At 41.3% G+C, this 13,848-nt stretch overlaps 1 protein-coding gene across 3 annotated transcripts in view; it reads right to left on the bottom strand.

Moving 5' to 3' along the window:
* Positions 1-282: 282 nt before the first annotated feature.
* Positions 283-13,848, bottom strand: part of LOC101406909 (signal-regulatory protein beta-1-like) — a 37,321-nt gene continuing 23,755 nt past the window's right edge. The window contains exons 4-9 of one of the 3 annotated variants that reach the window (XR_015555613.1): positions 10,687-10,998; positions 9,996-10,107; positions 9,416-9,580; positions 4,853-4,968; positions 1,568-1,664; positions 283-1,314 (exon numbers count right to left, since the gene is read on the bottom strand). Coding sequence is in view for 1 of the 3 variants with exons in the window: in XM_014790133.2 (XP_014645619.2) it covers positions 9,502-9,580; positions 9,996-10,107; positions 10,687-10,998 (503 nt within the window). In the remaining 2 variants the exon portion in view is untranslated. Of the gene's footprint in view, positions 1,393-1,567; positions 1,665-4,852; positions 4,969-9,156; positions 9,581-9,995; positions 10,108-10,686; positions 10,999-13,848 lie in introns of those variants that run through there. The other 2 variants (XR_015555612.1, XM_014790133.2) reach the window with 2 other exon arrangements.

Raw genomic sequence — 13,848 nt, forward strand, 5'->3', positions numbered from 1 at the left:
GTATAGTTAAAGCAAATTTACCCCCAGTTTCAGTCTCCCCTTGTCTTGTTTCATTCCTCAATCTTGAAGGATTTGGGGCAACCACCATTCTAGCTACTTTCTGCTGAGTTGGGGCATAGATCTGTGTTAGAGGAATCAAATTGTTTAGCACTCATTTGGAAATACTCCCTTGTTTCCAGTTTTGGTTGACATTTTGCATTATTAGAATTTTTGCACCTTGTTCAACAGTTTTAGTACAAAATCTAATAGCACATTTTATAATCAGATATCCAACCAGAAGGATAAGAAGTATAGACAGCTCAAATTTTAATTGTCCCTGAAGAATAGATCTAATACCTTGAGGAATCCAAGAGAACAGTCCTGAAAACCAGTCTAGACCCAACACCTCTGGGGATACCTGCTGTAGCTAGGTAGCTTGTTGTCTGATTGGACATCTGGCTCAGCCAGACTCCGTATGGGACATGTTTATAGGTTGAGTTTTAATTTCTAAGGGGAGAGTCTGGTGACATTATAAACTGGAATTATCAAGGGGTCCCCATGAGTCATGCACTGCATAAGGCTTGAGATTACATATCTAACATCTAGAAGACTACCTGCCTTTGCCAATGTCTGAGAAATTCTAATTATTGAATTGTCCTTCCTGTCGTGGGGGGGGGGGTCAAAGTCAACAAGGAAGCATAACGGAAAAGGAAAAGGACAATCATCTTTATAGTCTTTATCTCACCGAAGCTATAATAGAATCTATGCTTAGGTTTACAAAGGAAGTGATTTAGCCCTTCGGGTAGTACACAATAAATTATAAGCAAGTAGAATATTAGGAAAAGACAAGCAAATAGTCCAAGAAGTAAGGTAAGATCCTGGGAGTCATTCATTACTTATCTTTAGGAGACCATTTTCTGAACAGCAATTTGAGGTCTGTCAGGGGTTCACTTGTACATTCAGAGAAGTAAGTGTCTTGAGTGTGAAGCCAGACAAGGTTTGAGTGACTCCAGTTGTGATGTAATTCTACAGTTTGGTTCCCTTTTCCTGTGGTGTTTCTGTAGATAAGACACAGTGACCCTGATGACTCTAGTGGGACCAACTTAGCTTGAGTGTGATGAATCCGTTGCTTGACTCCTTTTAATTTCACTGAGGAATGGGTCTTTAGCAGCACCTTGTATGGTCCCATCCAGTAGAGGTGAAGTTGATCTTCTGGGTACTTATACTTCCAGAGTTTCAATAGGACCCAGTCTCCATGACAAAGATGGTACAGAGGAATACCTGGCCATGTATAGTTCATTATTTTGAGTTCCCTCTGGGTCTCCTGGATCATCTCTAGGACATAGGAAGAGTGTCCTAAAGTTAGGTCTATATTGTGTATGCAAGTAACCAGGTATTTAATAAGAAGCATTTCTAGAGAAACAAAAAGAAAAACAAGGTTAATACTTGGGGAAAATTATAAACCAATTACTGAGCCCAAGGGAGAGGCAGCCAAGATTTCCAGATGTTAGGGTAGAAGCATCTTTTGCAGTTTGAAATGTCTCTGATAATGTCGTCAGGTGTTCAGGTATCTTTTTGAGTGGCTTACCCAGCAACAGGCATGCTATCATGGTGATCTCTCTTAAGTTTGTATCAAGTTGTCTGCTTCAGCTTGCAGGGCTTCAGGAAAGATAGTGGTTTCAGTTCTCAATGATTCCAAATGAAAAGGATGGAAAAAATTAAAAACGTTAGTTTGGAGATTTGTAGTAAGATATTTGAGAAAACTAGAAGAATTCAAGATCCAGTCCAGTTTACAGGTGGAAAACAGAAACCTCAAAGACAATTCACAGAACTAGAATGTGTATTATAGTTTCTACTGAAACATAATTTTTCTCTCTAAAATCACACTCATTTTTACCAAAGGTAGCCAAATTAAGACTCATTGGCTTGCAAAATTAGTCTAATTTTGATAAACTTGGCCCAATAATTTATAAGTACTGAAAGAATAGCAATTGATCATATAGGCTCTTTTAAATCTGTTTTGCTGGAACTTTTTATAAGGAATCTCAGATTGAACTTTAAAGGCCTCATGAGGCCAGGAACGCCAAGCCAAGGACTTTGTCATCAGACTCCACCTGCAATACCTATAGATTTGGGTGGATTCCCCTCTTCTTGAGGTTCCCCAAAATATTCTGAGGTTCTTGCACCTTCCAGGGAGTGACATTCTTTAATAACCTAGTAAGGTTGCTGGGAGCCCTGTAAGCAAGGTACCAGGACAATATTTCCAAGTGGTTTTATTCCACAAAGTCAATCTTTGTTCCTTAAAGCTGTTTGGTCATATCTGAGTCTATGTATGTCTCTCTCAAATAGGACATTCCAGTTAAAGCCTTGGCAATTTAACCAGTTTCCAATTGTGTCTTGTTATAAGAAGAACAAATTCTCATTGAACTTATGCAAATAAATATATTGCCATGAAAATAAAGAATACTCATTCATCAAGAATTTCCAGATTCTAGGAAGAAAAAGATAAATGTTTCAATTTTGCTCACAAAGGTATAATTTATCAAATTGTTATTAGTCATAGTTAGCTTAGGGGAAAAGAGAAAAAGGTTTCCTTAAATCTGGAAAAAAAACATTAAAAAAATCAGCAATATTTCAAATGAAAAGTCATAAAAATTATAATCATCCTCATTAGTTCATTCAGTCCCTTGTAATCAGTTATTGATCTTGACCTTCTGTTAGCAGTTTTATGAAGTCATCATTTTCTCCATTAGTGTTCTGTAATTTATTACTAGTTCAGTTTTATAATCTGAAAGTTTACCAGAAACCTGCGTTCTAGAGTAAGTGTCAGAGTCCTTTCCATGAATCTCTCTGAAGATGAAACATATTTGCAAAAACATCAGAGTAAAACAATAACGGTCTGTTAATGACAAGAGACTTAACAATGGCAATTGACAAAGAAACTTGGTTATTTCTGTGACATAATATTTTCAGATAATAACTAGAATTATGACTGAAAACCAGAACAGATCAGAATTTTAGGAATGCTATATAATTTTTAAACACTCATATTAATAACATTCGCTCACACAAATAACCTAAGAGGGTTTATCATCATTTATTTGACAATGCTCTCCGTGTAATTTAACATACCAAATAAGCCTAATTAGTTTAATATCTCCCTCTTTATAGAGAGAACATTTCTTTGAGAAGTCCCAGGGCCCATTGGAAATTCTCAAAGTTACTTTCAGGTCAAAAGAAAGACTTTATTTAGGATTTGAATTTTTGGAGAAGTTTGTCAAATATATCAAAAGGTTTTAAAACACTTGGTCAAATAGGAAACAATGCTCATTGTGAAACAATGCTTAGTTATCCATTTATCCAAAGTGACAACAGATGTTAAAGGCAAATATACAGAGTTAAACAGTTAAAAAAATACCTTCATAGAGAGACATCAGCTTTTTTGAACATAGGAAATTCTTTTGACAAAACATAGATTTTCTGTCTTTCATGTAAAGTTACTCAAAGGTAACGACAAGCCTTTTATAATTGCTTTATCAAGAGCAGACTAAAAGTTCAAGAAAATTTTACCATTAAGAGAAAGAAAAAAACCAAATTCTAATTTCTCACCAGCTTATTTTTGATATTAAAACTTATTTACTTAATTAAATTTATTTTAATCTTAGCCAACTTGACAATGCACAAAATTCTTTCCTCAGGGTTCCTCTTCCACAAACTTTTTCTAACTTTCTTTTTACATTCAGAATTTGTCCCATGCCTTCTTTCCTTCCTAGTACTTTATCCTAGTACGAATTTATCTTTTTTAACAAAGCAAACAAAAATATCTCCATTCCTTAAATCTTCCCTACTGAAAACATACATCTTGCTTTCCTTAATGGTTTATTGGCATCCTGTGAGTTGGCAGATCCACAAATAGTGTCTATAAACATGTGCTTTCTCATAGAAAATTTCTCTGTGTGGCACAAAACGTGTTTATCAATAAACCCAAGTATTTTTCTAGTTTCTCTGTAATATGAAGCCAAAGGTAGATAAATATATGTTTAATAATTAATATCTAATGTTATATCTTATGTGGAAATGACTTAGATACTCAGTAAATTTTATCATTTAACTTAATTTAGCAGAACTCTAAGGTTTTAAGTTACTGAAAAGGTTTTGGAGTTATTTTAGGTACATACACCATAACACATAATTATATTAAAAAGTTGACCCAACATTTTTATCTTTTTGTATCTATTTAGTCTACTGGTTTCCAATAATTATTTAGATTGCTTATAAGACTTCATGAGACATTAGGCAAAATTAGCTATCATTCTAAGTTATTAATTTGCTAACAAGTTTTGTAAGAGAGATAACATGGGCTTATTTGACCAATAAACCCAGGTAGAATACAGGCTGCATGTTTGCATTATATCCAATGTTGATAACTCACATTTCTATTTTAAACAAACTAACAAACTTAAATAGCTTTCATTTACCAAAGATTATTTTATATCATGTCAACTTGAAAAACATTTGGCTTAGTTTCTGTTACATTTATATATGTGCTTACTTTAAGCCAGTTAAATAAAGCTCTTAGAAATTATACCATCCAGAAAAATTTCACATTTACAACATATACATGTAGACATACATGAACACACAGGCAGACATAGACAAAGACCTTATAGCTTCTGTTAAATTTTTGCTATGAATCAGGTACAATACAAAACTCACTAAAAACGGTTGGATCCAAATTTAGTTTCAGCAATTAGAAAGAGTTAAGTTCACTTGCTAAATCTTTTTACTAATATTTGTACAGAGGACATTTAAGATACTTTTTATGTCAAATTTCTAAACATTTCCTCCCCCTTTTAATATTTGCTTTGCTTACCTTATTTCCTAAAAAAACCATTTTAAAAATTTACACCTTGTTGAGTAGAGTCTCTCGACTTTCCTCTTGGCTTCTTTTCATTCTTTTGTTAATTAACTTAATGCTTTCATTGGCACCTGTAAGACCATAAGAGGAAGCTGAGACCCCAAATTTGATTAAGTTCTTAAGACTAGTCATAATTTCTTTGTATTTCCCTTTTAATTTGGTCTTTCCATAGGTGCCAATAAAACAGCTGTTTATGACAGGAACTCTCTAAAAATTTTTCCAATTTAGAAGTTTCTCCAATTTAAGGATCCATCATCTGGCCATTTCTCTCTGGAGTCTAAAGAATATTGTGGCCATGCAGTGTTACGAAAGAATATCATCTTTTTCATCGGCTTGTAACTACAAGTCACCCAATTCTGGAGAATGTAACCCAGGGGGCTACATGTGGGGACTAAACTGGCATTTCCCATTGTTTCAGAATTTAGATACAGCTGGTCAAAAGTATATTTTTGCTGCAGCTAGAACCAGATCTTGAGAAAACAAACAAAACCAAGAGAACTTCTGTGAGTGGATTCCCTAATTCTTCCTTAATATCAGGTATCCCTGAAACCAAGACCCTCACAATGATGGCTAAACCAAGGCTTCCTTTTTGGAAGTCAAACCAGAAGGAAGAAGAAATAAGAATCTGGTCACTTGTACCGAAGTTACTCCTCAAAAAGATGTCTTCCAAACCCAGAAACTGTTTCTCTATTGCAAAAAAAAAGAAATTTTGTGCTGGGATTCCACAGCACTAAGCCAGGGAAAATCCCAGAATGGTCCCTGGGACAAGTGGTCCCAACAGCTGCTTGGACCCATCCACAGGCTCTTGATACTAACAAGGGGCCAATGAACTATAGGCAAAAGGTCCTTATAGACTTTCCACATGGCTGGCTCACCAAATTGTTACTGAACCAGGCTACTTATGCCCATTGCATAATATGCCAATCACCAAGATCACGAGTTTGCAGCAGAGAATGGGTTGATTCATAAGGAAGCCAAGTGAGGAGACAGGAGAACAAATCTCAAATCCACCTCTCCAAAAATGAGGATAAGAGATATTTATGAGATAAAGGGATTGGGTGGCCTGAAGTGTGGGAATGGATGATTGTAGGTGAGGAGAAGTGAGGGAATTGATGACCTGTGTGAGTGTAGTCAAGCTTCATGGCTTTTCATAGGATGCATGTTCACAAATGGTGGCATTAGCATGATCTGAGGGTGGAGTTTTTGGCTTCCTGCTGTCAGGAAGTTACTGATCGGTATCTGCTCAGGCCCAGTTGAAGAGTTGGTGGCCTTAACTAGCCTGAACTGGACAAGGAATTGACTCTCATTTCCTGAAAAACTTAAGCACTTGTTACCATGGGGACTCAAGCATCAGAGATGTTATCTTTGGATGGGCTTTAGTAATGCATTATGTAACTACTTTCGAAAACAGACAACTAACTGAGTATAGTTAAACAAGTTGACCCCGGTTTTGCTTAGTTTCCCCACTCTCTAAAATAGGATAATAATATTGATCCACTGTCTGCTTGTGAGGATTAAATGACATAATAAAGTGCCTGGCACGTCCTCAATACTGAATATGAAGTTTTACAAAGGAGGTAATGAGACTCTATTACTGAGGCCTCAAAGCTGAGAACAAGTGATATCAGGCATCTCTGCAAATGGAGGAGCTGGACCATCTACACAGGAGGAGGAAAAGGGACTGCCAAAGACTACTTCTGCCAGTGATACCCGACACCTACCCTGACGGTATACAAGGGGTGACCGGGTGATGAATCATGCGAGACATTAGAGTGAGATTTCTTTAGAGCATGGATTGTGGACATGCTTAGGGGAGAGAAGAGAGCTTCACCCCACCACAGGCAGACTGAAGGCTTTAAGAGGACCCTCAACAAGCTTGACATGTGTGCCCTGGAATTTTCACTGTCTTCCACTCAGACAAATGTAAGGTGAGGGGCTGACCAGCTGCTTGGAATGGCAGCCTGGAGTTTCCTGGGAGACATCTCGGAGGAACTCATAAAAGTGCGGCTTGAAGTATATTTGGACTTCTCCACCCCCGCCCCCACTCTCCCAATTTTGGGGAAGCCAAAGGCAGCAAGGAAAGGGAGAATGAATGGAAGAAACTCTCTAATGTCTTTCCATTCTTCTCTGATTAAAATCCCAGCTCCCTCCCGTGGCTGACAGCCCTGTGTGATTTGTCTCCCGACCACCTTTTCAGCATAATTCCATGTCCCATTACTCTCAAAGTCCTTTCAATCAGAAATTTCAGAAAGTGGCCCCCTTTCTCTTCCTTGAATGTTCCAAATTACTTCATACTTTAGGTCTTGGCACAATAGGTTCCCTGTGACAAGAGTGTGTTTCCCCAGGCTCCTGTGACATTCAGATGTCAGCTAAAATATTCCCTTTTCAGAAAGGCTTTGTTTACTATTCTTTCTAGATAGCAGCCACTTAATTCCTGATTCTTGTGGAGATCTTGTCATTGCAATCCACATTATTTTGTACACCTTTTTATTTTCCTCAGGACACTGATCACGTTCTATTTCTTTCTCCTATCTCTCTCCATATCTCCCTCTCTCTCTCCATCCTTTCTTGTCCGTCTGTCCTCATCAGACTGTAAATTCCACAAGAGTAGAGATCGCCTGTACCAATGGTCACCAGTATTTTCTCTGTGTCTAACACAGTGCCTGTTACATAGTATAAGCTCAGTAACATTTGTGGAACAAATGAAGGCAAAACGTCCTTTGAGATGAGCAATTATTTTTGTGCAAGTTCTGGACTGGGCTTGCTTGGGACACGAGTTATTCCTTAAGGGGATGAGGCATCTTCACGTCCAAGTGGGACTTTTCTGACTGCTTCATTTTTCAAGGTATGGGACACCTGGGACATTCCCTATCACTTTCGTGAGGTATGATTTAGAGAATGAGGAACTATCTAAAGCTTTTGAGGTAAATTAAAAAAAAAAACCATTCTAATGTCTGTGTAGTGTACGGATTGGAGACTCCAGAGCGAGACTTGGGAGGAGGATGTTGGCGTGATCTAGGTAAGTGCCAGTGAGTGTCTGAGAAACCAAAAAAATGAACAGGAGGGAACAGAATTCATGGGACTTGGAGACCTAGGGCATCTAGGACTCAAAATGTGAGGTGGCAGGTTTGTATAGGTGCCGACACTGTCCTTGCTCAACCCTGAGAAAGAGTTTCTTTAACTTTGGTCCCTGGACACTTTGCTTGCCTCATCTTAGTCCTGGCCCTGCTTCTAGGATGGAGGTGAGGGGGAAGGAGGCCATGACATCCCTAAGGCTTCCAGTATTGGAGGCCAAGTTTGGGGATGTTGAGGCTGAAGCAGCTCTATTGTGAGTAGAGAATGTTGAAGAGGAGATTCATGTCTGAGGGGTAACGGAGGTGGGCTCTGGCCCTCCATCTCTCTGACTACAGAGGTTCAAGCCACAGTGAAACAAATAGAGTAGGATGCCTATTTCCCTGGGCATATTTATCCTTTTACAGAGAGCCTATCTCCAGAACTTGGACTATACTGCCTCCCCCAGATCTTCACCAGGGCCAATTGGGCCTCAGGACCAACCCTGAATCTACTCCAGGACCACCTTTCACACCTGGAAAGGTGTATGTGTTCTTCCCTTCTCCTCCCCACTGAGAGGCACGGAGTGGGCTTTAGTGTAGAACAGCAGGCCTGAGACATCAGGAAGCAGTAGAATGGGCTCATTGTTCCTTTTTGAGAAATACGGTTTGCCGTATTTATAGGTATTCCTAAAAGCCACTTGGTAGCTTTTTTTTAGCTTTATAAAAAGAATATCATGCTGCATGAAATCCTTTGGGACTTACTCACCCTAATATTTTTTTTCTCAGAGTTAACCATGTTATTGTGTGTAGCTGTAGTTTTTGATTTTTACTGCTGTATAACATTCCGTCCTGTGATTGTACTAAATTGTTTGCCCATCATCCTGTAGATGGACATTTGGATTGTTCTCAGGTTTTGCTAATTTCAAACCATGCTACCATGTATATATTTGTGTATATCTCCTGTGCACATGTGCAAGAGTTTCTCTGAGTATAACTCAAGAGTGGAAATGCCAGGTTATGGTGTATGTGAATGTTCAACTTACAGTTTTCCAGACTTTTTTCCAAAGTGGCTGTGCCCCTTTACATGCCCATCAGCAGCATAAGAAAGAGGCAGTTGCTTCTTCCTTATTGCTGTTTGATTAGGGACAAAATGACACCTCACTGTGGGTTGGCTTGGCTCTTTCTGCTTACTCATGAGATTGGACGTCTCTTTACATTTTTATTGGCCATGAGTGTTCCTTTAACCCTATTTTAATGATGGGGATGTAAAGGTTTTGTGGCAGAGCTTGTGTGCCCACAACGGGCTTTCCTTGAGGAGCCAGGAAGGGGCTTTCAGAACTGCAAGTATGAGTCTCCCCCTGGGCAGGAGCCTGTCCTGCCTCTCCTGGTTTCTTGCTCAGGATCATGGACTTCGTGCCCTGAATCTTGAGAGAAGATTCTTCCTGCATAGGATGTGAGAGCCCACCTCTCACTACTGATCTTCCAGTCCAGCCTGCCACCCACTCAGGGGGCTGCAGGAGACAGGGAGGGGCAGCCACCACTGGACAGGTCTCAGAGGGCGGATGAGGCGGGAGAAGCTGCGGTAGCAGCTGCAGGCATCACGGCAAGTGTCCCTCCTGGGTCAGTCCTCCTGAAAAAGACAGGAGGGGATTGAGGGTCCTGTGTCACTGAAGAGGACCTTGCAGTGGCTGTGACCTGCAGAGGAAGCAGGGAGCTGGGGCAAAGCCTTGCTTTTCTCAGACCTCTCCTCAGAGACCACCTCAAGAGTGCTCTCTCTGCACTAGCTTCCTCTCTGTCTCCCTCCTTAAATGCTCCCCCTGCCTGGACCAGGGAGCCTGCATCTTTGTGGATCCTCAGACTGGAGCTGTGAGAGGCAGAGGGGAAGGGTGAAGGTTTTGGGCGGCAACTCTCAGGAACCCTCTGGATTCAACATGCCTTCAGGTAGAGATGAAATTGGAGCACCTTGTTGCTTCTCCCTACAGTGCCCCCTGCTGGCCTGGAGTCCTACCCTTGGGAGCCCAACCCCTACTTAGCGTCCCCCTTACCTGGAAGGGAGGCTCCTCCTGAGGACGTAGATGATGGAAAGTGCAATCAGGGGAATCAGCTTCCAGCCAAGCAGGAGGAGGGTCCCAAAGAGGGAGCTGGATGCTATGGCACCTGGGACAGCAGATATCAGGATGAGCCTGGCTTCCTGCTTCTATCACTCAAGCCCCAGGCACGCTCAGCCCCACCCTAGACTCAGGTACCAAGACACACCTTGGTCTTGGAGGAAGTCTCCTCACCTCTCTGAGCCTCAGTTTCCTAATGTTTAAAATGGGAATTATAATATGTACTTTAGAATGTTTTTGTATCGAATGAGAGCACCAAAGGAAAGTACCTCCTAGGTGGTCAGTGATTGTTGAATCTGAATGGCCTTGGGAGGATGGGTGGAAATTGGGGAAAGATGTCTCACATTATCTTAATTATTCACAGCAATATTTGGTAGAATGGGTGCATGGTCAGGATGCAGCTGTGTGATGAGAGCAATGCTTCCTGCTATTGGTACCTAAGGCATCACATTCTGAGAGGTTCCTACAGTTGCTGTCCCATTTTATATTTGAAGAAACTGAGTTTCAGAAAGGTGAAGTGACTTTCCCAAGGTCACACATGAGGAACATGCAGAGCCAGTGTTTGAACCCGGCCTGTGTGTCTCCACGTTCGAGCCTTGACTTGCTTGGTTTTTCCAGTCCTACTCACCCCAACTCGCTTGCTCTTCTCTAAACTCGCTCAGCTGCACACTGGCCTGGACCCGTGTCTGAGCCTCTTGACCTGCTTGGCAGGTGAATGGCGTTTTGTCCTCTGAGGCGTTGACCAGGAGATGACTGTCTTGGCTGAATGTGCCATCTGGGTTCTTGGTGGGGGCGATGGCCTCACAGGTCTGGAAACATCCGTTCTTCTGCATCCAGGTGATTTGTATGCCTTCGGGGTAAAACCTTTGCACATGGCAGGTGAGGATGGCCGCCTGGAGACTTGGGACACGGTGTATTGATACATTCACTGTGGGCACAACTGAAACAACAGCCCTTTCTTTGTCAATTCCTTCCTTCATGCAAAAGATGCTCAAGGAGCATCCTCGCATTTCTGGGCATTATACTTGGTTCTCGGGATACCACAGTGAGCAAGACGTGGGCCCTGCCTCATGGAGCTCCTGCTCTGGTGGGGTGGATAGTGAGGAAAAAGGCAGTTCCATGACCCTGCAGGGGTTCTGGGAGCATACACAGGGGCACCTGATCTTGTTTGGAGGTGGGGCAGGTTAAGAGAAGAGTTTATGGAAGAAGTGACCATCAAGCACACATATGAAAAATGAATATGGCAAATCGCGTTTTCCAAAAATGGCCACAGCAATCCCATAGAATCTTTCAGAACCTTGCCACTCCCAAGAAGAGGGGGAGTCTACTTCTGTTCCCCTGGAACCTGGGTGGGACTTTGTGACTTCCTGATGAACAGAGTGTAGCAAACACTACGTGATTTACGAGGCTGGGTCATTAACGTTGATGTAGCTTGCACCTGGGACACTTGGGACACTCACTTTTGGAACCCAGCCACCAAGCTACAAGGAAGCCCAAACTAGCCCATGTGGACAGATGATAAGGTGGAGTGTGGATGATAAGGTAGACCCATGTAAAGAAGAACCAAAGTCCCATGCTGACAGCCAGCATTAATGGCCAGACATGTTAGTAAAGGGGCCTTCAGATGATCCCAGCCTGTGAATCATCCAGCTGAGATCCCAGAGTCAGGGAGCAGAGACAAGCCATCCCTGCTGGCCCTGTTCAAATTCCAGACCTGTAGAATATGTGAGGATAATAATTTTGGGGATTTGGAGGACGTTTAGAATATTGGAATAAGTTTGGGATAATTTGCTATGCAGTCCTGGTAACTGGAACATAAAGCAAAGGGGCTGGGGGAGGGTCAGAGGAGGGAGGGGACTGGGAGACGCTGGGTCTGGGGAAGTGCATCTCAGGCAGAGGGAAGGGCCTGGGCAGAGGCCCTGAGGTGGAGCCTAGCATGTTCCAAAGACAGAAAGATGACCAAAGTGAGTGAGGGGGAATGTGGATGAGACGAAGCCACATTCATAGCCAATTTGCAGTCTGTCTACAGTTACTGGTGCGGCACTTTCCCCTGGGGGGACATAAGGACATCCTAGGGAGACGTATATTGACAGTTTAATACAATTAATTTCCAGATGCCAAACCCTCATATGACTCTTTCCTGAAATTGATCTGCTTGGGAATGAGCACTAAGGTCGGATCCCTCTCCAGCTTGCTGTTTCTCAATTCTTCTTCTCCTGTGTTATAAAAGAAAGGCGTTCCTACAAACATCTCGAATCTAGCTATGGTGCATTGCCCTTGGTGTGAAGACTTTGGGACAAAAGATAAAAGGACAGTTCAACATACTACTGGCCAGAAAGCCGCCTTTAATCAAAGCATCATAAAACCCCCCATCTATCTCATTGCATTTCTGTTAACATTTTAATGGTTATTTTAATAATGATTTATCAAAATTTGTCATATATTTAGATTGTTTTGATCAATTGTGTAATTCAATCCAAAAATTTTAACACTTAGAGCCTTATGGTCATAAGAAGAAGCTTTAAAAAATTCACTTTATATGTATATATTTTTTGTGCTAGTTCTCTGTGTTCTCTTAGTCTTCTGTGATGTGTATGATGTTGTGGTTAATAAAAGACTTTCAAATATAAAATATACTACACTGGGATAAAGTTATCCCCAGGAATTAGAATGGAAATACAAATTAAGAAGAAAATGGAATGACACAAAATTTCTGATTTATAAAAAAGAGCTTGTTTATGTATGTTGAAATGGGTGATGGTGGAAGTCAAATCAGTATGATGTTATTTTTCACTTGAGTATTTCCAGAATGATGTAACATTTGTAATATCCCAGGAGTTATGTCCTGTGCAACTGTTTAAGCTTATGATGAACAATTTTAGATGTTAACCTTAAAATATATGATGAACTACACAGTTCTTCACAATTGTTTTAGGGGTATATGAACAAAAATGCTTACAGATCGCTGTTGAACATTCTGGTAAAGATTTTGTTTCTTTTTTGTAAGAGTAGTGGGGAGACACTGAAGGGTTTTAAACAAAGGATGCATATGACCTGGCTTCCTTGATAAAATGCCCTTGGTTACTGGGGTGTTGGAGGATGGACTGTAGAGGGTCTTGTTGAATATGAGAGAGAGGGCTGTTGCATCCAGATAAGAGATGATGTTGGCGTGAACTTGGGTATTAACTTGGGTAGTGACAGTAGAGAGAAACGTATGGGTTGAGAAGAGATTTCGGAAGGAAATTTGATAGAACTTGGTGATGGATTGAGTGAGAACAGGTATCTGCCAGGCTGACTGGGTTGATGGAATCTTTTCATTGATATGGGGAAGGAGGAGGAGCCAAGGGTTTGGAAAAAGTGGGGAGAGCAGCACCATGCCCATCTCTAGGCTGACCATGACTGAACCATCTCTCTTGGGGACCGGGGCCCTGCCCTTTTCTGGTATCTCTGCGTGAGGAGTTCTTATAGGAGGGAGGTCAGAGATGGTCATCTGAAGAGGTGTATTATTGGATTCAAATTCCAGCTCACTGACTTAAGAGCCATGTGACCTTGGATGAGTCACTTCACTTTTCTGGGCCTTGATTTCATCATTTGCATGAAGCAGGGACTCACAGCTTTTTTGGGATGCTCGAGGTGGAGGCTAGAATTCCATTTCCAGGCTGGAGCTCTCTCTTGGTGTCTTTAGGTTAAGCAAAGGCCGACTTCTACTTTGGGTTGGAGGCATTCAGGTAAGGAGGATCTAAACTCTTCTTTACAATGATACCACATATTGTCTGCAATGGGAAGGGGG

Source organism: Ceratotherium simum, chromosome 21 (genome assembly GCF_057802395.1).
Source record: "Ceratotherium simum simum isolate JZ-2026a chromosome 21, ASM5780239v1, whole genome shotgun sequence".
Classification (NCBI taxonomy): Eukaryota; Metazoa; Chordata; class Mammalia; order Perissodactyla; family Rhinocerotidae; genus Ceratotherium; species Ceratotherium simum.